Source organism: Neolamprologus multifasciatus, chromosome 22 (assembly GCF_963576455.1).
Source record: "Neolamprologus multifasciatus chromosome 22, fNeoMul1.2, whole genome shotgun sequence".
Classification (NCBI taxonomy): domain Eukaryota; kingdom Metazoa; phylum Chordata; class Actinopteri; order Cichliformes; family Cichlidae; genus Neolamprologus; species Neolamprologus multifasciatus.
In genome coordinates, this window is record NC_140459.1 from 21,410,705 (window position 1) to 21,435,923 (window position 25,219).

A 25,219-nucleotide genomic window follows, 5' to 3' on the forward strand; every position below is an offset into this window, starting at 1 on the left:
CAGCTTTAGGGAAGAAATTGTAACCTGTAAGATTATTCACTCTAGATTGATTAAGATGATTAATTTGCAGCCTCATTTAGGCACTCGTTTGAAGCTGCCAGCCTATGTGACTTCATTGTTTTGACATGGAAGCCAATTGAGACTCATTATCACAAGCTTCCTCACCTGCTTTTTTTAATTGCTGGTGAGTCAGCCACTTAAAATGGCTAACTTTAGTTCTGTATCCCAATTCTCTCACTCTTGACTATAAATGTAATATACTGTACTGAGACTAAATCGTGTAGCTGTCTCATCTGTAACCCAGTTCTTCTTCACTTCTTGCAGGTTTCCAACCTGAGTTCATTTTCAGTGTCTCATCAAAGAAGTTAATGAACCCAAATATAAACCATATACATTCTGTGCACGCTGAGCTCTCCTAACACTGCTCATTATTTATGAGTATACATCATCATATGTGTAGTCCCGTTGATGTGTTTATTGATGGCTCTGTTTCATTTTTATCTTTGCATCATATTAAGTTTTCCCAATGTTCTCCGTCTGTTTTCCTGATTTTCATTTATCCTATGTTGACGTTCCTGTTTTTTCCAGTTGCCTATGCTAGATTTTTAGCCATTTTGGCACAGGAAGTTGTCTTGAGACTGTTTGTATTGTAAGGTACAGACACTAGAATATTATTGAGAGAACCCCTGTAGTCAGACAATCCCCAATGAGTAAGCACTTGGTGAGAGTAGAAAGGAAGAACTCTCTTTTAACAGGAAGAAACTGCAGAACTGGGCTCAAGGAGGGTGAACTGTCTGCTGCAATTGGTTGTGGGGTGGAGGAGAAAGAGCGAAAAAAAAAAAAAAGGAGCACAGACAAAACACAAACTTTAGTTTATGAAATGCTACTGTGTGGCATGAAAACGAGCTGGCAATGAACAATGGTGAAAGGAGGAGGAATGCTCAGCCAGCCTAAAGCAGCACAACTAAGTAAGGGTTCAGTGTCATGTGATCCAGCCCCAATTATAAGCTTTATCAAAAATGAAAGTTTGGGCCCTAATCTTAAAAGTAGATAGGGTGGCTGTCTTCAGAGTCCAAACTGATAACTGAAGGCTCTTCTTCTGGAAATTGAAAATATGCCTCTGCGCTCTGAGATTGAAGAGCTCTGTTGGGATACGATGGTACTATGAGGTCTATAAGATATGATGAGGCCTTATTATTGAGGAATATTGAACCAGACGTTTGGTACATTTCCCATGGTCTTCTATATGATCAAACTTCTTTGGACAAGAGTTTCCCATACTGGCTGTTAGAAACAAAATAAGTTTAGGGCACTGCTGCATATTACTTTTCAGACCCAGAGGATAGATCAGTTTTATAGTTTGTGGAGTACTGAATTTTATGATGACTTCAGTTGCTCCCAGTAGAAGAATAATGGTTGGCTAGTCTGACCATAAGAGACTAAATTTAGAGAAACATTTATGTTTCAGGGATTCACTAAGGTTTAGCACTGTCATCAGTTCAATTCAATTCATTTTTATTTATATAGCACCAAATCACAAAAACAGTTGCCTCAAGGTGCTATTGTAGGGTAAAGACTCTACAATAACAGAGAAAAAACCCAACAGCCAGATGACCCCCTATGAACAAGCACTTGGTGACAGCGGGAAAGAAAAATTCGCTTTTAACAAGAAGAAACCTCCAGCAGAACCAGGCTCAAGGAAGGGCAGCCATCTGCTGCGACAGGTTGGGGATGATGGGAGAGAGAGGCCAAAAGACAAACAGTGAAAGAGAGCCAGAGTTTAATCATTACTGATGGAAAGAGAGGTGAGTGAGGAACACCTCAAGGGTTTTGCAGCCACAGCTTTCCCATCTAGTGGCCTTCAGATTCAAGGCACTTCTGCATTGGCTTCTTTTTTTCTGACCTGGACGTTATATTCATGTTTTTTACAGTCTATGGCAGAGATATCAAGCTAATTTTACACTTTGAGCCATATAGAGACCACTTTGATCTTAAGTGGGCCGGACCAGTGAAACTCCTCTTTCTGTCAGTGTGAAGAAGTTAAACTACACATTTAATCTCTCAAATATTGTAATATAAGAAAAAAAAAAGTTACATTTCAATTTTTTTTTTTGATGACAGAATTTTTTTTCTTCACTGTGAAAATGTTACATTTCTATTGTAGTGGGGAAAAAATTGATATCTTCTGTCATTAATTTTTTTTTTTTTACCCATTAGTTGATTACTTTGGTGTAATATGAAGTGCCATGGTGGAGGTCTTTATCATTAAGAAAAGCTTTAAAGTGGTGAAAATACTGTTCACATTTTCCAAAGTCTTCAAGTGGGCTGGACTGGAGTCTTTGCCAGGGTGATTCTGGTCCTGGGACACCTCTGGTCTATGGTTAGCAGGCTAGCATGAGGAAGTGGTGGTAGCATAAAAACAATGGTGTGCCTCATGTTGGAACTAGCATGGCTACAGAGGAAAAAACAAAGAGGAAATTCTCTCTTTGGATATTTTTTTAGATGGTGGTAGTTTATTGCATCCCATTTCTGTCATTTTTTTTTTTTTTCCATTTTCAAGATATATGGATAGGATCTGATCCTTTTAACAGCTCATGCTCTCTCCAACAAGTCATCATCTTACTAGAACCTTTTTAAAATAATTATTTGAATAAAGATGTCTCATGTAGACAGGATCATTCTTTTGTCTTTCATTCAGAGAGCTTTGATTACATAGTTTGTAAACTCCCATCATCTATAGACCATGAAATTAAAGGCATTACTTTGTTTAGTCTGCAGTTTTTGGAGAGCCTTCTCTCTTCCTCTTGTGTGAATTCAAGCAATGGTACACACACACACACACACACACACACACACACACACACACACACACACTGTAGTGTACCGACAGGTGCCAAGCTGCTCCTTTGATGCCCCTCCTGCCAAGTGGTCCTGCTGCTTCCTGGCACCTGTCACCGTGGAGACGGCTGATTGCATCATCAGCACTCGCCAGAGGGGAACGGCACACTGAAAGAGAGAAACCATCTCTCCATCCTTTCATCTGCTTTCTTCAGTGATGACCGTCCCCCACTTTTCCTTTGTCCTCGTCACCCTCCGTCCCCTTTACTCTGCCTTTTATCTCCCCATCACCACCATCCCCTTTCATCAAAAACCCTAAAAATGAAAGGGAAAAAAATATGACAGATCTACTGTTTCAAATCTAGCTGAGAATGTCGCTCACGCCTCAGAGCGCAAGATATTACCACGGCCTTCCCACTGACCTCAATCCAAATCTGAAGAGGCGTATCTGAATACTCCTTTTATGATGGTGTCTTGCAGCGGGAGCAGAAGGAAATTCAGTCCTTCTTCTGTCTAATAAGTCTTTTGTGGTTTTGATGAATGTGTGTTCTCCTAAAATGGAAAATTTTCCCCGTATCAGATTTGACATTATGTTTCTGCTGCAATCATTTTGAGCCAATGAGTGCTTGTGAACAGGAGCACAGCTGCCAGATACTATATAGCTGTGGCTCCTTTAGACTAATGCTACTATGTAATGCTACTTGGTCATGCTGTGGCTATAATGACCAAGATATAAAAAAACTAAATGAGACCGTCTAGCACAATGTCATTAGAGAGCCAGCGCATTCTGGCATTTTCTACTTCACAAGAACATAATTTAGCTAAAGTATAAATTTCTCACCTTAAATTTATTTCTCACCCTTTAGTTCAGAGAAAAGCCAACTGAGATGGGCAAGAAATCGTCTGGAGACGGATGTCTGTGTGGCTGGTCATCAGGCCGCTGACCCAGAAGTCATCCAGAGCTACGTCAAGAGGGTGAGTTCAATTGCAAGTGTAGGCAGCTCAAGCTTCACTGTGTCATATAGATGTAAAATAGTATGTCACTTTCATCGCCTCGTATACCCAACACATCATCCAGTGTTACTTTATTGAAGCAGCATGTGCAGAATGCTGGTCCTCATGTTTCTACAAGTATTTGGAGGAAATGCACACAGGTTGTCTCCTGCTTGGTCAGAAGAAGACAGGAAGACATTAAGTATATTTAAAATTCTTCTTCTTTCATGGTTACCTTACCATACTTACCCTCCTCGCTCACTGTCTCCATACCTGTTGCACTGTTTCTGTGTGTGTGTGTGTGTTTCACGTTGGAACAGCACGACTGTGACGGTAAAGGAAATATTACCCTGCTCATATGGCCACAGGCAACTGCCTATAATTGCCTGTCTGTGCCATATGGTAGCTCTGCCTTTGGTACTAGCATGCAGATCGTCTTCATTTCAAATGGGGCTTTTCCATTTTAAAATCTTGCAAATTCACCTGGCTGAAGAGATTTTAACAATGCGTTGTGACAGGAGCTGAACAAAAACCCAAGCCCAGATGTCATACATAGGACCCAAGAGGGAGTTTAAAAAAAAAGATGGAAGAGAAGAAATCAGCAAAAGACACTGGATTTTGACTAGTTTCCAATTACACTGTTTGCTAAACCCGTAACAAGGAAACCAAAGGAGAAGGAACATAACGAAGAGAGTGTCATTGTAAACTACAGAAAGAAGTAAGCCCCAAAGATAGCATGCCAACACAGAGCTTCATGGTTGGCATTTATCAGCTGTTAAACTCACTTTTAGTCTCTCTGCTCATGAATTCTCCAACAGTTCTACATTGGGAAATGAAAATGTGCACTATTGAATAGATTGGCATTTGAACACCCAGAGAGCACAAAGGAAAACCTGATTGGATGGAAATGCACATCACTGAGTATAATATGATAGGCTTCGGCAGCGTGACATGAATAACCAATCAGATCACAAGCTGCCAGAGAGAGTTCGAGATAAGAACCCAGGAGCTGCATCGAGCAGGCAGACTGATGGAATATATGTGTGTGTGTGTGTGTTCAGTTTTGAAATTTTATACTTTTTTTTTCTCGCCCCACTAGCGTACCCCCTCTCTGTCTGCCTCTGGACATACTCATCAGATAAATCTGTGTGTAAACTGTGCGCGTGTGTTGGTAATAGCGAGTGTTTTTAAAAATGTGATATGCATGTATGGACGAGTGAAGTGTCAAAAGTAGCGGGTAATAGGGGAAGATGTGTCTCATTATTGTTCAGTGTTAGTTTGCAATCTGATTTCTCTCCTGTCGAGTCTGTCTAAAACTGTCAGCCCAAATATCAGCTGACAATTAACCACCAGAGCTCCGTGGGAGGGAGCAGCATGCGCACACATACACAGACGCACACACAAACTCTGTCACACATGTACACACACGTACACACACGGGTGCGTTGAGATAATGAGGTCCTTTTGTCATTTGAATATTTGATCTTTGCAGATGATTAGGTAGGTTGTTATTTTGCAGAATATTTAGTCTGCGTATGTCAGCCTTTGTTTGTGTGTAAATGAGGCTTTGTTTGCCTATAGTAAAAAAAAAAGACTGCAAATTTATTTGTGGTGCGGTGAAAGACATCCTTTATATGTATGCATCGCTCAGATTTGTTATAATAGAGCGTATGGGTGTGCAAATATTGCCGTTGCAGATCCAGGATGTAGCAGAGCAAGGTGTGATGTTTGTGGGCTTTCTCCAGCAGCCGGGGGGAGGACCTTGCTTCTTAGGAAATTGGGATCCCGACGAGCTGTCGTCCTTACATTCAAGCCCTTCTCCCATACATCGACACCCCTTCAGTGCCAACACCAGCCCAACGGATCCTACAGAACCTCGTCAAAATGGTGCTGAAACTGATCGGTGCTCCTCTGAGTTAGATCATTGTGAGTTTAAATGTAATCCACAGGAGCACAGCACTTTGGGCCCAAGAGAACCAGACTTTAGCCCCGCCCCAGGAGAGTCTAGTGAACAAGTTCTTACCTCACAGATCAGCTTCAAAGAGTCAACGAATGAACCTCAAAATCACGTCAAACCTGGTTTAGACACAGTTCAAAGCTCTGCAGAGACCCAGGGGAACGGGCTAAGTCCGACCCTTCCAGAAACAGTAAGTTCAACAAGGCCGCAGGAGCGTGGTTTTCCAGGAGCTAAAGGAAACTTGAGTGGATGCACAGAAAAACGTTTTAGCCTTCCAGACCAGAGAGAGAGACGTGGTTCAAGCTCAGACAGCTGGCTCAGCTCTCCAGAGCTGGATCGTAACAGTGAAGGAAAGTCTGCTCGTGCACGTGGGCAGAGCACAGTGACGACTCACAACAACAACCACATCAGGCTAAAGAGTTCCGAAGAAGACAAGGGGGCAACCTCGCCACTGGCGCAGGCCAGTAAGTACGCAGGATCCTGTTTGCTTGTTTACTAGTTGGGTTGTTTCTGCGTTTGTGAATTTTACCTGTTTGCATGTCCTGTAGGAATGCAGCTCTTTGCACTGTACAACCACACAGAAGAGCTGAACAGCTCTATGAGGTTCTACTCACTCAGGGTGCCACTGCAAGTGCAAAAGGAGGCAGGGCTAATCACAGGAGTTGATGCACACTGGCTCGACCACTTGACCCAGCATTTCGACAGCGGAGCACACCTCATTGATGGGTTTTTCCATCTCGGAGATGATAACGGTAAGTCCTGTAACCATAGCAATGCAACACCATTTTTCCATGTACTGTCACACGTAAAATAAAAGTTGACAGACCAAGGTTGTACTTCCACTCCTTTCATGTCTTTAATTGATAGTTTTCACTTGTTTGATTTTAGTTTCAAAACTGAAAGTATGGAGTCATTTGGCTCATTTTTATCCAATTCAGTAATTAATCTAAATGAATCCTTTCATACTATATGCTTGAATAGATTCATGGTGTGGAAAGCACCCAGCTTTAACATAACCAATACGATAGCACAAACTCCTCACCCACTACATCTATGACACTGCATTTTTTTTAACCTTTAATACACAACCTCAGTAAGTAATCAGACACCTAAACCTAAACATATGTTTTTGGCCTCTTGGGGGCAGTACAGTAATCTGCAAACACAATCATGATTCGCTAGCCTCCTTTTTAAAGTTACAAGGAGACTAATTTCGACAAGAAGCAGACACAAAACAACAGGATGTTTCTTATTCCATTTTTTCCCATGTTCTGTCGTGTCTGTATAATGCAAAAAACAAAAAAACCCAGAATGCAAACTTTGAAACTGAACCAAGAAGCAGTGTTGCTAGCAGTAAAACCAAAATCTACCAAAATAAAAAAGCATCAAAGCCTCAAAAATCAATGTTGTGGGGGTGGGGGGGTGGGGGGGCGCTGCTCAGGCTGTAGATCCATGCTTCACTGTTGAGTAATGGATGATATGCATGGTGTTATGTGCAGAAAGTCCACGGCTTATGCCATAAGTCACTGTTCAGCCACCCATGGAATAAGCAGGCTTAAGTCGAGTGGAACAGGGGATGAAAAATGAGAGATTGGAGAATAGAGATTTAGTTTTTAGTTCCTCTTTGAATCCCATTTATCCATTTGTGTTTATCTAACTCTTGTCTCCAATTTGTCCCCTTTTTCTCTCCAGCTAATGGGGTTTCATCTGTGGATAGCGTGTTCATCCTCCAGACCTCTGCTGAGGAAACTGCAAACACTTCTTATGATGCTATCGTAGTTGAGCAGTGGACAGTTGTTGACGTGAGGTTTTTCAGGCTTTTAAAGCTCTAGATAAAATGTGTTCTCTTGAGCAACCATTTTGGCTTTAAGCTTGTGCCATTACCTACCTGCTTGCATTTTGCATGCATATATGTATGACTGCATTCTTTATATGTGAGCCATTAGCACTCTTTCCTCTGTCCAGGGTGTTATGGTGAAGACAGACTACATCCCACTGCTTCAGTCTTTAGCTCCATATGGATGGAGACTGATGTGCGTGCTACCCACACCCATTGTCAAGACAAACAGGTACCCAAGAAAAAACACAAAACTGTCCTACCAGATCCACTGAGTCAGTACGTGCTCTGAATCGTATCACCTAAACTCAGCAAGGACTACGCTTTGTAGACTGATTCTTTCTCCTAAGATGTTGCCTGCCTCATTGTTTTTAGGATTAGGATTGACAGCGTGGCTTAGATATGCAGGGCAGATGGTCCAAGATCTGACAAATCTTGATCACATGCTCATCACAACATGAAACCGCTTTTGAAATCAGCCAGGGCTCGCGAGCAGTAACGCTGTCATTGAACTGCTGTTGTCTTGTAACCTGTCACTTTTACAAACCGCAGCATGCAGAAACGGGATTTCAGTAAATACAGTGGCGTGCACGCTTCTCGCATTACAGCGTAGCGGGTTAACAGTAGTAAAAGTGCAGCTCTCTGTCTTTGTGCAGTGACGGGAGTTTGTCGACAAAGCAAATTCTTTTTCTTCAGAGACCCGTTTTGCAGCGCAAGAGAAAAGACTTCAAGGTTTGTCTCCCTTTCTTCTTCTTCAATCTTCGCAACAAACCTGTCACTCTTCTTCTGTTGTGCCTTTAGGGCACGTGACTTTATGTCACAGAAGGTGCCATTAAAAAGTCATGTTTCTAAATATGGGATGTACAGCGAATATATAAATCCACTCCGGAAAAGTCTAATAATAGGCAAATAGTTGGCCTCAAACTGTACAGGAAGAAGGCATCAATAAAAGAGGCTTTGTTGTAGTTTGTCAGGTGTCTGGAGAGATAGAAAGAAGAAGACATGACACAAAGCACAAAACTGTCTCAAACGCATGTATTTGATTTCAGATGCTGAACCTCAGGGGTCGCAGCAAGGCAAAGAAAAGTGCTACTGGAGAATTGCTAGAAGAGAGAGAAACCAGGTCCCCTTTGATAGAGACAGAGATGGACAGGTTAAGAAGAAACTCAAAAGAGGAGGAGGAGGAGGAAGAGGAGGCGGGAGGAGGAGGGAAGAGCAGGGACAGCGGAAAGAGCAAAAGAGCAGTCCTGCAGCAAGGTGGGGATAAAGGGGAAGAGGATGCACCACATCAAAAGGACTTCTTGTTCCTGTCGAAGAGCAGGGCTTCTCTTGAAGACCAGGAAGACGAAACTGACATTGACAAGATCCCACTGCCCAAGCAGGAGAAGTCAGTAAGATGGACAGATTTCTATCAGGAAGCCAATGCAGGACCCAAGGAGGCAGCGAGGGTGGAAGAGCGGATCAGACAACAGCTCTTTTCTGGTGTTTGTTGACATATTCGGCACAAAGCGGGCAAAGGGCACCAAAAGCTGGTTAGTCTATAAAAAAGCTTTTCAACTTTTTGTTGATTTGCATTTTTTAGTTCTTTGTGAACAAGCCCAGAAATAACCACTGTATTCATATTGCGTTCTGTTGCTAACGCTTCTATCTGCTCTGTTTAGGGCATTAACACAATGCCTTTTGAGGTCGTAGCTCCTGTAAATGGGAAAAGTGTTGTGCAGTCTTCTGCTTCGGGTTGGTGCTGCTATGTGTCTTTATATGAAATGAGACTGTACAACCTAGAGTTAGCCTCCAGTCCAAGCCTTAAGTATTATTCTTTCACACTGTTGTATTTTACTACATTCTTGTAATAGGACTGTGAGTTTTGATTTCAATGGGCTCACTGTATTTTTATATGTATGAAAAAAAGTATAATTTAAGAGGAAAAACAAGTGCGTAGTACTGCATTACAGCCTAAATCGATCTGTTTGTGTTCACTTATATGACGGTTGAAGAGTAACAAGGATGCAGCTCAGTGATGTTGATGGTATTTAAATCATTTGATACGTTGTTTTGATTCCAGTTTGTGAGCGCTTAAATGTGTGTTTTTGCTCACGTATCTCGGTCACGATTGTTAATAATCTACCCTATTTTAAAGGATTTGTTTAGAATGAATAATAATAACACATATATAATTATCAGATGGCTTAAATTCTCACAGGTGCAGGAAAAAGTTTTTTTTTTTTCATATTTCTGTAACAACATGATCTAATATGTCATCAAATTTGTCTAATGTGAAAAGTAGAAAAACACAGTTAAATAAAGGTTAGATATTATGTGACACTCTATTGAGGAAAGTGACCATTTACTGGTATGACTGGGCCACTGGTAAGCCATTATGGCCTAGATGCCACAAAAAAAGCTTCAAACGATAAGTCTAAGAAACACTAGGTTACACTTATGAGACGAGGTTCTTATCTTTCAACGGGGTGCTTTCAAAAAGACAATTTCTTTTAGTCTCATTGAGCTACAAATCTCACTTGTGCATGTGATCTTTAGTAAGCTGCACCAGTGTTCTTGGAGAGCAGCGCTTTTCTCCTTACACTCCTCTGCAGCTCACCGTTATTGTTCAGTGTTCTCCTGATGATAGACTTACAAACATTATCCAAGCAGTTAGCCTGGGTTTCTTTGGGGTTATCGTACTCCTTTCTCTTTGTCAGCCACTCCTGGGGAGGGCAACACTAGTGGGTGGGTTTGCATCCTTTTTCAGGGTGGTAAGCGTAAACAATTGTTATTCTGAAATCCTTAGAAATTCCTTCCTTCCTTTGCACGTACGGCGACAAAGGGTAATTATTCACTTCCCTAAATGTGAGTTATAAAGAATAGACTTTGATAGTTCTATAAATAAAAACAGAGAGCACACACACAGTCAAGTTTTAGCTGATTAAAACTGGAAATTCTTAGGTTCAGATTTCACCTACCTTTGCCACACAGACATACAATCATGGATCATTTTCCTCAATAACTAAATGAAGTTAATAAGTAAGCATCTTTTATTTTTTTTAAATTTAATCAGTAGTTAGGACTTTTGTTAAAATCCGGTAACAGTTTGGATCTAATTTATGCAGAAATATAGAAAAAACTTTAAGGGTTTATAAACTTTTGTCCTGCAACATTATCAGTATGAATCTCAGATAAATAGCAAGGGTCGGGATTTGAAGTGCACTGAAGTCTTGAGTTTTGTTTTTATTATTGTAATAAGGTGTTGGTTGCAATTTGTCAGAGGAAAAGATAACAAAGCCTGTGTTAAACAAATCAACTGTCTACACGGCTAGAAACTACTAGAGGCTGTTGATTAATTGACACTTTTTTGTAATTTGGGTAAACTTGACCGTAGAAAATGTGTAATTTAAAAATCAGATATTTACGACTCATTTCCTGGACCACCTGTGTTGTGTATAAGTAGTGTAACATGTAGGTCTTCATATTAAAAAAAAAAAAAAAAGAGTCAATAAAGTCTTTGCAGGCGGACTTGACTCAATTTTCTTTATTTCCTTTAAAATCATAAACAGCTGTCCTCATGAGGAAGAAATGCACAAACAACTCAAAATTGAGTCTTAACGGCACAACCCCCCACTGAGAGATGACAACAGGAAGCTTGCAACCATCTCTGAGGGATGTTCAGTGATCCGAGCCAATTGCAGACCACCTGGAGGTTCCATTACATGGCACCATGGGATATTTACTCTACCCTGTGATGAGAAACCGTTTATGGGTATGTGAATGCCTGTGGCTGAAGAAGAGGCTGTATAGGGGATGGGCGCTGCGCATGCATGTGGTAACAGTGTAAGTGAGTAAAGCGGGGGGGGATACTGGCCAATGTGTGGGAGCCTGTGAAGTTTTGAATCTAAAAATACGATCAGTGGTGTAAAGCTGAGGAGTAATATGTGAAAAACAAATGCTTTGATGCAACTCTAAAACCTGCAGCTCTTTAAATAAAAAGTGTCAGTACACTGAATATAAACACCGTAATACTTCTAAGTTACATTTTATCAAATAGGTGAGGTACTGCGTTAAAAGAGTCATTAAAACGCTAATGTACAGCGTAAAATATCCCTTCAAATATCCCTCCATTTCCTTTAAATAACTTAAGCACCCAATAAGTCCATCTGCTATCACTTCCAAATCTCTCTGGTTACACTTTACCTAGCACTCGTTTCATCAGTGCAGAAACTGTGGAAAAAAAGTCACTATTTTACAAACTGTTTTGTATTGGAGTATTTTTCAGTTAGCCACATATCCCCTCACACTCATACAGTCCAACTTTGTAATCTAATTTTAAATTTAACAGATCGATCTTTTCAAAAACACCAAAAGCTTATTTCCCAAAGGAAGAGTTCTGTTTCACAATTAAAACCCTTCAAACATGCTGATTTTTAAAGCGGTCTTCATTTTTGTTATTTCTTTAGTCTCTCCTCTACATTGGTTCTTGGTCCCCTTGTTAACGCAGTTTTTCGCTGAAAACCTGATTTGACATTGCAGCAGAAGTGTCTGCAAATGTGAACAGATCTGAAGATGCACACATGCACAGCACACTGGAATTTCCCTCATCTTGCTGGTTTATACTATAGGAAATATAAATAATCTCTATTGTCTTTGTGTGTCAGCTGCTAGCTGAGGCGTGGGCGGGTTGCCGTGGCAGGGATCAGAGGATGAGTTTCCTCATCTACACAAGCATTCATACTGAAATCCAGATCACTGGGACATTTCACTTGCTTTCCATTCTCCCAGATGTACACCTTCCCCACTGATGACAACAAAAGGCAGGAATTGGTTTCTGGGAGCTGTAGGAGGGCCCCTACCACCACTTCTCGAAGAGGATCCTATCTTTGGGGAGGCTGAGGTCCATGAGGGTTTTTGAAATTGATTCAATCATCGGCGGGGGTCCACACAAGTAACACAGAGTTTTTTGTGGGTCCACGTGTTTCCGCAACACCTCCTCTGTGATTCTCCCGTCTGATGAGACACAAAGGAAGCAAATCAATTAATTAAGATGCGGTGCTGCGGCACCTATCCCATCTCAGTCGCCTACATGGAGACTTAGCCTATGATGACACAGATAAATCAACCAAGACAGGCTGTGGTTGAATGTGACAGTTACTCAATCATCTCATCCAAACAAAGAAAAGCGAATATGCAGTATTTACGGTTGACAAACGGCAGGAGTTGCAGGTCGACGTCTGTGCTCTGCTGCGTGACATGGAAGTCACAGGAGAACTTGTCAGGAAACTCTTGGCACACCTCAATGATAGAACTCTGGGAACACAGAAGGTAGGATGTTGAACATTTATAAAAGTTTATTAAAATAATAAAAAAAAAAAAACTCAAAACCTTCTCATAGATTTTACACACATACCTTGAACAGCAGCTCTTGGGTGTTCCTGGCACTGTAACAGAGGTGGGCGGAGCCTATGTTGTAATCCCGGCCACCTGAAGCTCGATTGAGACGCAGCAGATCTGCTGTGTGCAGCATAATTGAATACAAGGGATTGATCCCTACACCTCCAGCCACCAGCAGCAAATCCACAGAGGGTTCAGATGGCGATGGGTCAAAGAAGAATTCCCCGCCGACACGCATGGCCACTCTGGAGCCCACTGTACACTGAGAGGAAGAGGGAGAGACTGAGGAGTGGAAGGAGTTTGAAACAAACTGCAAAGCCAGCTAACTCGCATCCATCCCTGATAAGCAGCTGAAATAAACATTTTCAGAGACAACAAACTGCATCTAAAACCAGCCTCAACAAGTGTAAAAAGCCAATTTTAGATCATACGCACTACAAATCGATTTTGCTGCTGCACGAGTGCAGCCGATATTACAAGTTACAAAAGGCCTTTTGAAGTCGAGGAGAGCACTAAATGTGCCTTTATCTGCTTTAGCACACATGACCACTCGCCCACATGATAATGCATGCAGGCGTAATCTGCTGTGATGGTCCCTACACTATCCCTGTAACACAATATCAAACAAAAGGATCATAAAGTGATCTCAGAGCTGATAGATGTACGTCTCATTACACTCAAACACACATCGCTCGTTCCTATTTACACACAGCATAGTAGCTCAAAGCTATTTTTTGAGCCCATCATCAAACAAAGAAGCTGCAAACAAACATGTAGACTACAGAAAGGGAGAGACAGAGCTGGAAGAAAACACTGTTAATATTCATACAACTACCGACACCAGTGGAGTTTAAAAATGATGCATTTGTTATCCACACACACACACACACACACACACACACACACACACACACACACAGTGTTGTGATATATTTGCTCTAGTATTTGATTTCATATATTAAAAGGGAAAAATACCATACCTATCTGGTCCTGTTTTAAAAAAGTAATTGTCACCCTTGTCATTTATTCCTGCGGTCTATCATTTATATTTTATTCCACCAGAGTTGGTGCAGATCACCGACAATTTTGTTATACATGTACAATAACAATAAAAGGCTACTCTATTCTATTCTGTTTAAGGGCACCCTCCTATACATACAGTCAGAGGTGTTTATTTAAGATGACAAAATTATCTCCATCTGCTCTTGATGACATCATTAAGAGCCATGAGTTGGGAGCAAAAAAACTGTTTGACACGGAGCATTTAGAGCGGTCTAAAGTCTGAATTTCTGACTCATGTTTGCTGACCTCACTGTGTGACATTTTGAGCCATGTTTAAAATGAAATCCACCATTATAATAAATAAATGACACGAAAGGAAAGATACAAGAGAGCTCAATTAATGGTTGTTCGCAGATAATAGGGTGTGTGCAAACACACACACACGTCAAACAATTCTAAAAATATCAGCTCATTTATCTTGTTCCATTCAACACTTGTGTGATTATGTCGTAATGTGGATTGTAATGCTGTAACACCTTATCCATTATTGGTCTTAGCCTCATGATTTTTGAACCTCTGCTGTTTTATAATATTTCTTTCAGTTCTCTTGCTTTTCATACAAAACCAGAGCTCTGGATACCATAAAGGACGTGATTATTGTACTCACTGTAGTGTGGACCCAGTGGGCTGGTGGGTGTTTGGCATATTTGACAGCCAGTTCAACAACTCCCTCCCTCTGCAGCAGACCTGGGCTGGAGCACATGGAGAAGCCTCCAACCTTCTCCACATCAGGGATAAAGAAATCCACCCTGCAGACACACAACAGCAAAACACAGCATTTAATCATTCAGTTTATTGATTAATTACATTAGCAGGTGTTTGAACTTGATCCATAGATTGTTTCACTGATTTTATTGTCACTTATTATTTTTGGGAACAATATAAAGATGTCTTTGAACATTTAGCCAGCGTAGAAGAGTAATATATTAGACAAACTTTGGGAAATTGATCGGGTCTAGCCATCATAAGGGCCAGGAATGGTGACTGTAGCACAAATTGGTACATGCCTACTCGCTAACAGTTAATAAAACAACAAAAACAAAAACGGGGCCAAAGTCTAAATGCTTGTAGAGTGTTTCCATGTGCATCGACGCAGCAGAAATCCTCTTTTGGAAACCAGGGACAACAAAACAGAACCAGATGTAAAGCTGATCAGTTTATTCAAAGTGAAGCATCTCTTTCTTACACATAGTCACATCTGTCAATCAGTAGGAACAATAGAGTAGTCACAGTGGGAAAAATGAAGTGCTAAACAGTTGGGCTAATGTTCCACCAACACAATGACCTACTGTTACACCAGAGAGACCCTCAGAGGCATCATAAATATGGATCCGCTGTGAAATCATGTACATATGTTCCATCCACCTCCTCCTTCTCTTCCTCCTCTCCCACCTGGAGATGAACAACTAAACAGTCCCTTTTTTCTTAAAAAACATTGCAAGTCGAGAATTTCCATCTATTTACATTCATTATCAGCCGCCGCAGGGCAACTGGCTGCCAGTTTTATTTCTCACCACCGCCCACCAACAGTATGGGCTCGTGTACATACTGCATGTGCAAGCTACACTAATTAACAATGGCAACACTGACTGACAGACCAGGACTGAGAACAAAACAGAATTAAAAAAAAAGCTCTGGCTCATTGAAGAAGTTCCCAACCTGCTGTTGGAAGAGTCTCTTGACGTTAGCTTAAACATTTTCTCATGTTATGCATCGGTCAAAAAGCTGCCAGTATACGAGCAACATCAAGGACGATAAACGCTTCCCCATGTGTCTATTTTCGGTCATTCTCATCTGACTCAAGGCTTTAAATGATTAAGAGGCTTCGATCCTTCCTCCGGTTGATGGTATTGACCAATATGAGGACTACAGCTGAAATTTACTGGAAGTTCTGTAAGAAGTGCTTGGAAAAGATGAATCTGACACAACCCTGCCCCCATGTGGTGATTATAGGCACTACATGACAATGACTGATGAAGGAAGACCTAAGTGCTATCACTGTATTGGGTTTCTAATGGCACCAAGAAGAAAACAGAAAAACTATTAGCTTAAATTTTAGTAGTAAACCAAATATACTTGTAATTACTTTATGAATACATGCTATGTAATTTATTGTCTTTTGCAGCTAGAAATCAAAGAAGATGGGAGTGTATCCACTATTTTTAATTCAGTTTTTCCCCAAAGTCTTTAGAAAGAGAACAGGCCTTTGTGTGTTAATGGACACATTTTTCTTTTACAGCACTACAGTTTACAACTGAAAGCCAAATCTCTGCCCACATTACCAGGCTCTCGTAAGCCATGTTGAACTCAGAGTTTTCTGTATCAGAAAAATGGGTCTCTATCTGGCTAAATCACTGCGGTAACTTATGCTGAACACATAACCTTTATGTATTTATGTATTGAGCTGGTGATGCAGAAAATGTTTAAATGTTTTTATACTTGTTTCTAATCTGATGACTAATCTCTTTTATATTGTTGGAAATGCAGCTATTAAGGCACAGAAAACACAACAAGAATACCAGCTGAATCAATAAATCTAATTTCTCTTTGAGCCGGCCATAAAACAAAGCGATTCCCAGGTCTCCTTTATTAGACTATGGGACAGTAAACTTTAATCTGTATTAAAGATGGATACATCTGTAAATGTATCCAGTTTAATGTTGCAGAGCTTTAACGTGCAATTTACCTTAAATTAAAATGTTTATTTTTCTGCTCGGTGTGCTAAATGACCAGATTAATGATTTTCTGCAGCATTACACTCCTTTATTTACAATTTACTGGTATTTTTTTATGTTCTTTGTAGATTTCTAAACACCATTTTATCTGTATCATCACCTCTGATTGGAGTAGGACACACTATCAGGGCTCATTTGTGTGGAAGAAGAGTCATATCACAGACAATGAAGCAGAAAGCCTGGCTTAACAAAGAAAGCTTATAGTTACTGTTGTGATACCTGCCATCTCTAACTGAGGTTTTAGGTTTTGTCAAGACAAATAAAGCAAAGAAAGCCTCAGGGACTCTTATCCCATGCTAACTCTTAAACATTTCCAAGTTGTAGCACAGTGTGCGAATAGAACCATTTGACTCTGAATTATTCAAATGTTAAAAATTGACACTGACCAACACTGAACTTCTGAGATCACTCAGCTGTGATATATACTCTGCAACCTTTTTACATAAGAGATCCCCAGTCTCTCAGTCATTTTAAACCACTTTTAAAAACATATTTGTTCTTGTTTGCCTTCAAGTCTAGTTGAGCAGAGCAGAGTATGCAAACTAGTGGTGGGTTTTGATTATTGATTTATCGATTAAAATTGATTCTAGCTTGGAAAGCATGATATTGATTCATTAAAATCCTGAATCGATTTTTTAATGTAAATTTATTTTGCCCGAAATGCCAGAATCTCAGGTTAAACCTCACAAAATTTCAACAACCACCAAACAGCTAAAACAGTAAATGAGAGCAGGAACACGGATTCTGCACAAAGACGTAAACACAAAGCGCGGACCCAACGGATCAGAAGCAGTGAGATGTCGCCTTTCTCACCCGACGGCACGGACACGGTCGGGGCTGAAAGCCGACAGTTCGCTGATTCTGATGTTTCGGCGGGTCCCTGCTTTGTGTTTACGTCCTTTTTTTTGCGCTGATTCTAAAGCTGTTAGTTTGATCTCTCTCCAAACAATATTGACTGAACCAGCAGCAAAAGAAGATCCAAACTTCGCTTCACATAAACATCGTCAAGAATTTCCTCTGACTTTTGCTGTTTTGCTTCCACCACGATAAAAACCACACTTCATGCACAGCTCTCTCTCATTATACTTCAAGAACAGTTTCCTGTCTAAAAATCTGTTTTCTTCATTATTCGCTTGCGCACAAGTCTACCGTTGTTTACAGCGCTGTTGGGCGCTGTTTTTTTCCTTTAAGTTACTTCCGAAAAGAAAACCTAATTTCTGCTGTTCAGTAAGCTACTGAACAAATTTAAACTTTTTAAAATTATGCAAAATTGCAAAACGCTTAGCCGTGTCTCTAATAAAACATCTGTAACTTTGCTCTGCTTCACTTCAGTAGCATCAGGTAATGTTCATATGTTGATTAATGGTTTTCTTTCATTTTTGATCAACTGCAGAATATTTTTATAAAATCCCTGGCCAGGAAAACCTTCATGTTTTTCTGTGTTTTATCCTCAGTTACTTTGACACAAAGGCATCTGCTGTGATGCTCACACCTTTGGTAAAGTCTCGCAAGTGTCAGCTTTCTTTTTATAGGTATACGAATATGGAAATGTACTGAAGCATGATCTGAATTATAATATTTCTGACTGTCTGAGGCAAAATTTCCCCGATTCAAATCGAATCAATTCGGGACCTTGTGAATCGGAATTGAATTGGTTCTAGAAATCAGTGACGATACCCAGCCCTAATGCAAATACTCTTATCTACTCATTTTATTTGATTTTCAGTGTATAGTGAATGGTGATTTAGTGACTGAAATATATATAGCATATAGGAATGAACTCTGACTTGACTTTTACTATGAATGTGCCAACCTGTGTTAATAGGATAGTAGTAATTACTTGGGTAGGAGATGTTCAGTCGGACAAACTTTGTCATGCCACCATTTCTAAATCACCCCAAGCATTGTATATTAAAAAAAAAAGTTTTAATACTGGCATGCCAATAAATATGACAGAATGATCCGTATTGGTAATACTGTTCAAATACAGTCTATAACTGTCTATAAGTTGTGTTTGATGCATTCCTAGAGTGTATCCCACTCTGGGATCTTCTACTACTGACTGAAGCTGTCATATGAGTACTCTCACAGACATAAGTTTCAGAAAACTGCAGTCGACCCTGGTACTGTGTATAGTTTGACCTGGAAAATGCTGATTTCAGTTGTACCTTCTCTTATTTAAAACTTAATGAGAGTCTACTCACCACTGGCCTGCTTTGAAGGTGAAGTTCGGATGCACGGCTATTCTCAGTCTTTTTACCGTCTCTGACTCGTTTATAATTCCACATACTTGTGCTGGATGCAGAGTCTAAGTCAAAAACCCAGTTAGAGAGACACAGAGAAGAGTTCAGTGGTGGGTTAATAATAGTGTGGGACAGTTAACAGACATCAAGATCAAATTCCTCAGCTACACACTGTAGACTTACATTTTGTCTGTAGTTGTTCGAGGTCCTCTCTAGGTGGTCCATTTGCCTTTCGGAGGACATATTTCTTCTACTGAAAAGGAAACAGTCTGGTCACTCGTCTCGTATGAAAAATACTGTGTCGTGCAGTGAAGAGCAAGAACGCAGCCACATGTGACACACACACAAGAAAAAAAAAGAAAAAAAAAAGGCAGCAAGTGGAGTTTGCCCTGACTGTCAACAGGGAACCATCAAGTTAAGGATCCAGTTCATCAACATTAAAAATACAAAAAACCCTAAAACAAAAACATGGTTTCTCACTAACTCTTCGCAGCTTATTCACAGCACCTCGCACACTGTGGTGTGCACAGGGCACCAAGTGCTGGAGGGGGCTCCAAAACAGGCTAATGATCATCGATCATAACAATCATAAGAACTTATTTAAATTCAAGAAGAAGTACATTAGGCACCGTCAGACAATTAGAAGCAATATAAACACTAAAATGAATTATGGTGCCCCCTACTTCATCTCCCAGCGGTTTGCAACAGACCCGCTGCCTGCTACCATGATGTGCACACAGACTACTTAATGAGAGTCACCAGTAATGAATGCAGCCTGGGTTTAACAAAACAGCAGCTGAAGTAGTGCTTGTTGCTAACTGCGGACTTTCTTGTGAGTTTATTAAAAGCATGGAGATTTATAGGGTTACTTAAAGCAGCAGGATCATTAGTGTGTATTACTACACCCTGCTAATACAGAATAAGACACATAATCTTTTCATTATAAAATGATATAATTTTTTGCTTCAATTTTATTTGCAGGTTACAGTGTTTGGCCTACTCCACATGTTTACATGGATGCATTACTGATACATTTGTATATAATTTTTTTGTGTTGGGTAAACAAACTGCATATTTTCTTCTTCTGTTTGATTTTTCATTAGTTAATGAATGATTGTTTCATCAGGGTTACACCCAGAAACATTTCACAAATGCTGAGAAAAGCCACAGACTGAAACATGTAACCAGAGAGCTGCATGCATTTACACATTTAGCACAACAGCAGGATCTTTACTAATTATTCCCATAATTTAATCCAAGCAGAGACTCGAGATCAGTCTGGACCTTATGCACGTCTCACTCGGTACACTCTGTGTTATGCACCTGTAACACAGAAAATCACAGCAACCATTCTCCTGAGTGCCATCACAGCTGTGGGAACATTTTATATTTAATGTCACTAAAGCTCTTTTGTGTTTACTAGGGGCCAAAATATAATTCTTATTGAGTTTTTTCAGTTTATTCAAAAATCGAGATTTAAGGAACGGTCATTATTGGGCACATGGATATTTCTCAAAGTGTCCCTGAAAAGTTCCAGGAATGTGACCATTAAATATATAAATCACTTCCTAGAAGTTCCATTATGCACCCTTGCTTGTGCTCTTTGGCTCTAAAAAGGATGCGGATCTCCACCAGTATGTCAAAACGGTGATCGTTAAACCTGATGTCCACTTTGGCAAAGTGGACAACCAAGTTGACAGTATCAGCCTCGAAATTAATTCCTGTTCCTATTTCCCACATGGACATAAATGAAAACTATTCGTTTGTAGCTAGAGACCCAACTCACCGCCTCCAATGATCCTACACATTGAAGTCAGGACAGTTGGTACCAAATGATGATGATGTTTGCTCTCTGCAAATGTTTAAAAGCCACAGTGAAATCACAGCACAATGATCATAATGGGACGCAACAGAAATATATAGGAAGCGATATAAGAATAAATTTCAAGGCTGATGTAAGGATTACCCCTTATAGGTGGTGATCTAAAAATAACAGCAATGCTGGAGGTAGTCTCCAAGATCTTGAAGAAGAGATGAAGACAAAAATAAGAACAGAAGCCATAATCTGGCATTCTTCCTCGTTTCATTTAGGCCTGTGGATAGTTTAAATCAGACTATATGGGCTCTGATTTTCTGTTGCTCGTAATACAAGAACAGGGGAGATGGGGTTCCACTCAAAAACATACACTTCTCTCGTTGTCAGAATCTACTTCGCCCCCTCAGGAAACTCACCTCACGGCAGAGCCGGGCCCCAGCAGCCTACAGCAGAGCAGACCGGCTGCAGGACACGACAGACTGAAGCTTCGAGCAGTGGCGGACAGTAAACAGGAGACCCTCATCACGACCTGGGTTCATGTCAGATTAGAGCAGAAAACACCTGGAGTTAGCTTTCAAAGCCGGAGTCTGTACCTTATGCTTAGCATTACATATGAGTATTTTATACATCCACTTTTGTTTTTTTTCCCAATCAGTATACACCATTAAAATCAGACTATTTTTAATGGAGTTTGGTGTGACCGCCTCCATCATGAGGTTAGCCGGCTAGTTGAAGCTAGCTACCGAGTAAATGCCGGTTACATTTTATTACTTGACACAAACTAATCATATTTTTCTTCTTACCGGCATAAGAGAGGACTTTACTTCTGTCAAACGCTCTTCATAATTGTCTCCTGTACCTTCGGAATAACCTTGGTGGTCTTATGACGACGTGACACGACAGGTGACTTCTTCGTCGTCGTTTTACTGCGGCTGGCGACTTCTTCCGTTCTAGTAACGCCCCCTGTTGGCAAATAGCATCCAGCGCCTGACCAGAACCCACATTCTTAGTTCAAAAGCAATTGTACTCCCTCAGAAAAAAAAAAACACAAACACAACGTAAATCCATCAGATGTCACTTGTGCTACGGTCTCATTATTTTAATAGTAACTTATTCACCAAAGTTTAATGTTTAGCGTTGAGCTGTGCTGGAGATTTTTGCCTTCTCTGTTATAGGTGCCATAGTGTATTAGACAGTCTCACAGTGTATATAGCCCATTTTTAATGGATAGAATCCTTAAAAAAATTGGGGGTTTTTTTTTTATAATTTAATTCAAAAATTAACAAAATGCCATATTAATGAGGGCAATCTCCACTTTAGTTTTTTGTCACATGGCTGCTCTGTTGAATTTTACTTATTAATGCATGGATAACAGGCAATATAGAAATAATTTTGGCTCCATCTTGTGGCCATATAACAGTGAACACTACAACACCAGAGGGTGAAATTGTGGTAGTGTCAAGGCTGGCTGTGGAACAGGCAAGAATTGGACCTAAATGCAGGACTCAGAAATTAGAAGCACAAACTAAAAAGTGGCTTTATTAACTTAAACTAAGGACAATATAATAAGCTGAAAAAATAAAATCTACAACTTTTCATGGAAGAGGATTACTGCAAGGGAAGACACAACAAGGCGGGAGGATGAGACAAAAAGCAAGGGAAGACTGAGGCAAATATATACAAACACAGGATAACAAGAGGATGGGAAACAGGTGGGAACACAGCTGGGGGTCACTAACGTATTGACCTCGGAGGAAGTAAAACTCGGCACGAGGCTTAGTGAAGACAAACACCAAAAAAAGAAGGAAGGAACAGAATACAAGAAAAGAAAGGCAGACATGACACAAAGACAGAAAGGTAAACAAACACAGAGACAAGAGACGGAAACACATTTAGGCAGGAATAACCAGGGATTCCTGTAACACACTGAAACCAATAAATGATACTTTAAGAAAGTATGAAACCAGAACATAAAAGACTAACCCTTAGGCCACAGACAATCAAAAATACCAGGATAAAGAAAACTCAAAACATGCCCAAAACTTAGAAAGCCTGGGACCAGGACACACAGCTTGCCACTTCTTTTAAAGTCTCCTTCATGTTTGTTTAATGTTTCTTAATGATTGCACTAATACAGCCACATGCTTTTTGCTTTTTTCATAACTGCTTTCACATTTTTTGATGTGGAGGATAAAGGATTGTATAATACAGTACAAAAGTCTTCAGCCACCCCTCATTTCTTTGTGTCATTTCTTTCCCTCTACTTATTGATGGTGATTTGTAACAAATAATTTGATTTGGATCCATCATTCCATAAGACCTGTTGATACTGATTTTCAGTCCAATACTGTGTAAATTGACAGTCTCTTCTTCCCATTTCCCTTCATTAAGAATAGCATCATGAGCTCCACCCTTCCACTGAGGCCATTTTTTAAAGAGGTTTCAGTGAACAGTAGACGGATCAACTGCAGGGTCAGATGGATCTCTCAAGTCCTGTGTTAGATCTTGGCTGTTTTTATTCCTCTTTCTTATGGACATGACTTTCAGATACTGTTCATCTGTTGTACATAGTTTTTTTAGGCCGGCCACTTCTTCTTCTGCCTGAACTTGTCCAGTTTCCTGGCATTTTCTAAAGACACGGTACACAGCATGTGGTGTTATGCCCAGTTTTTAGCTAATAGCTCTTTGGGAATCACTTTGTTGTTGCAAAAACAGAATTTTATGCCTGTCAAACTGTGTTTTCTTTGGCGTTGTTCATAGATTTGACTAAAAAAACTGAAACAAACTCTGTGTTTTTGTTACAGGCTGCTCATAACAAAGTGCCCGAAGTTACATTTTAAAACTGGTTCTTTGCTAAGCTGTAGACATAACACTGATTCATCGCTTGAGTTAGGTGCCTTTTTATGCTTAGATGGTTCAAAGGTCAGTGTTAAGTGGCTTAACAAACACGTTTGTAGTGCAGTAAAAACAAGTGCAAAGTGCAGCCTTTTGTTATTTGCCCTGTTGAAACTCATTTAAACATACTTGACAGTGATATGTATGAAGTTAAAGAAGTTTCTGGAAGTTTTTTTTCCAAAAAAATACTTATTCAGATGCATTGTATTTGTATTCAAATCGTTATGAATTTAAACAGTTAGGACATTTTACTATAATTTACATAACAAAGTCGTAATAAAATTCAAAATTCAAAAATTATCCCATGTCAACCTGTTCCTGTCAGTCTGAAAACCAATTGTCATTTAAAATCGCTCAGTTTGACTCTGAGCGACAGGTCAGAGGTCAACTGTGACACAGTATTTTAAATACCATCCTACGTTAAATCCTATGTTACTTTCTATAGCTTGACAATACACACCACCCTTGTATGAATCATACGTTGTAAGTTATAAGGCTTTCCATTATAATTTTCCACCAAAAAAATCAGTAAATAAAATTTAAAGACCTTGGCAGATATAAGCCAAATTGTAATGGATTCCAACATGACCACACTCCACACAGCAGATATAATGCTGGTTGGTTCAAGACTTTTGTACAATAATGTAGATCAGTCAGAAATTCAACCGAATGCTGGTTTTGTCATTGGTTAGCAAAGCTGCCTGGCACCAAGCAGTTTCCTGGTTCGAAGTTTGCATGTTGTCCCTGTGGGGGTTTCCTGGCTTGCTCCCACAGTCCTGGACACATGTTCAGTTAATTGGCAATTCAAAACTGGCCATGGATGCGAGGTAGATAAAGCACTGTATGAAAGTGAAAAACATATGACTTGTAGTCTAAAGTCTTTGAGTGGTGAGTAAGCGATAAAAGCACTGTATAAATGCAAGTGCATTGCATTACTGCCTGTCCTTCAGTGAATTAATGGCTGCACAATGGTTATAATAACTGCAGTTTGAAAACATTGTGTGACATTTTATACCTCTATTAACACCATAGAGAGAATACATTGTGGTCTGTTGATTACTTGCTGGTGCTATTTATGAATCTCAGGATTGTTTAGTCATTGCCAGGAGGTATTGTATCATCAGAAAAATAATGGAAAGATCTAAAGATAAAGGTAACTGGAATTAGGCAATTTTAAGATCTGACATGTAGCAGTGTTGTACATTAAGGTCAGCAATTTCAAAGCCAGTGCAAAGTTACCATGGGTAGGTGCAGTTCTAGGTTCATGTGCGTGTATCTGCATTCACGAAAAGAAACACATTAAATAGAAAGAAAATTGGCTGAGAACTGTTGGATTCCTTTCTGCATTCTTGGACGTTCTCATAACGTCAGTAATCACAGGTGAAGCTAAGGTGAGTTTCTCACTGCTTTACTCATAGATCCAAAAACATTGACTGAAAACATCCCAGGAATGCAAACTGTTGA

General features: G+C 40.1%; 2 protein-coding genes and 1 long non-coding RNA gene across 5 annotated transcripts in view; 1 reads left to right on the forward strand and 2 right to left on the reverse strand.

Moving 5' to 3' along the window:
- rftn1a (raftlin, lipid raft linker 1a) overlaps positions 1-11,840 on the forward strand; it is a 26,041-nt gene extending 14,201 nt beyond the window's left edge. For both annotated transcript variants that reach the window (XM_085148230.1, XM_085148231.1), the window contains exons 4-10: positions 3,705-3,813; positions 5,529-6,252; positions 6,337-6,540; positions 7,481-7,590; positions 7,754-7,857; positions 8,282-8,357; positions 8,675-11,840. In XM_085148230.1, the coding sequence (XP_085004356.1) occupies positions 3,705-3,813; positions 5,529-6,252; positions 6,337-6,540; positions 7,481-7,590; positions 7,754-7,857; positions 8,282-8,357; positions 8,675-9,118 (1,771 nt within the window). In that variant the 3' untranslated portion in view covers positions 9,119-11,840. The remainder of the gene's footprint in view (positions 1-3,704; positions 3,814-5,528; positions 6,253-6,336; positions 6,541-7,480; positions 7,591-7,753; positions 7,858-8,281; positions 8,358-8,674) is intronic.
- On the reverse strand, positions 2,506-3,753 carry LOC146493475 (uncharacterized). The gene is made up of 2 exons (XR_014871872.1): positions 3,680-3,753; positions 2,506-3,390 (listed from the first exon to the last, which is right to left on the reverse strand). It is a non-coding gene; the product is annotated as an uncharacterized LOC146493475 (long non-coding RNA).
- On the reverse strand, positions 11,122-21,808 carry oxnad1 (oxidoreductase NAD-binding domain containing 1). Of its 2 annotated transcripts, none has more exons than XM_085148239.1 (8): positions 21,664-21,808; positions 21,277-21,389; positions 19,228-19,294; positions 19,006-19,109; positions 14,674-14,815; positions 13,021-13,266; positions 12,812-12,920; positions 11,122-12,620 (listed from the first exon to the last, which is right to left on the reverse strand). In XM_085148239.1, exons 1-8 carry the CDS (start codon positions 21,667-21,669, stop codon positions 12,463-12,465), a joined length of 945 nt encoding a protein of 314 aa, XP_085004365.1. In that variant the 5' UTR covers positions 21,670-21,808; the 3' UTR covers positions 11,122-12,462. The 2 variants fall into 2 exon arrangements, with proteins under 2 accessions (XP_085004365.1, XP_085004364.1); XM_085148238.1 differs by having other exon boundaries at positions 19,228-19,297; positions 21,664-21,806.
- Between the last annotated feature and the right edge of the window lie 3,411 nt (positions 21,809-25,219).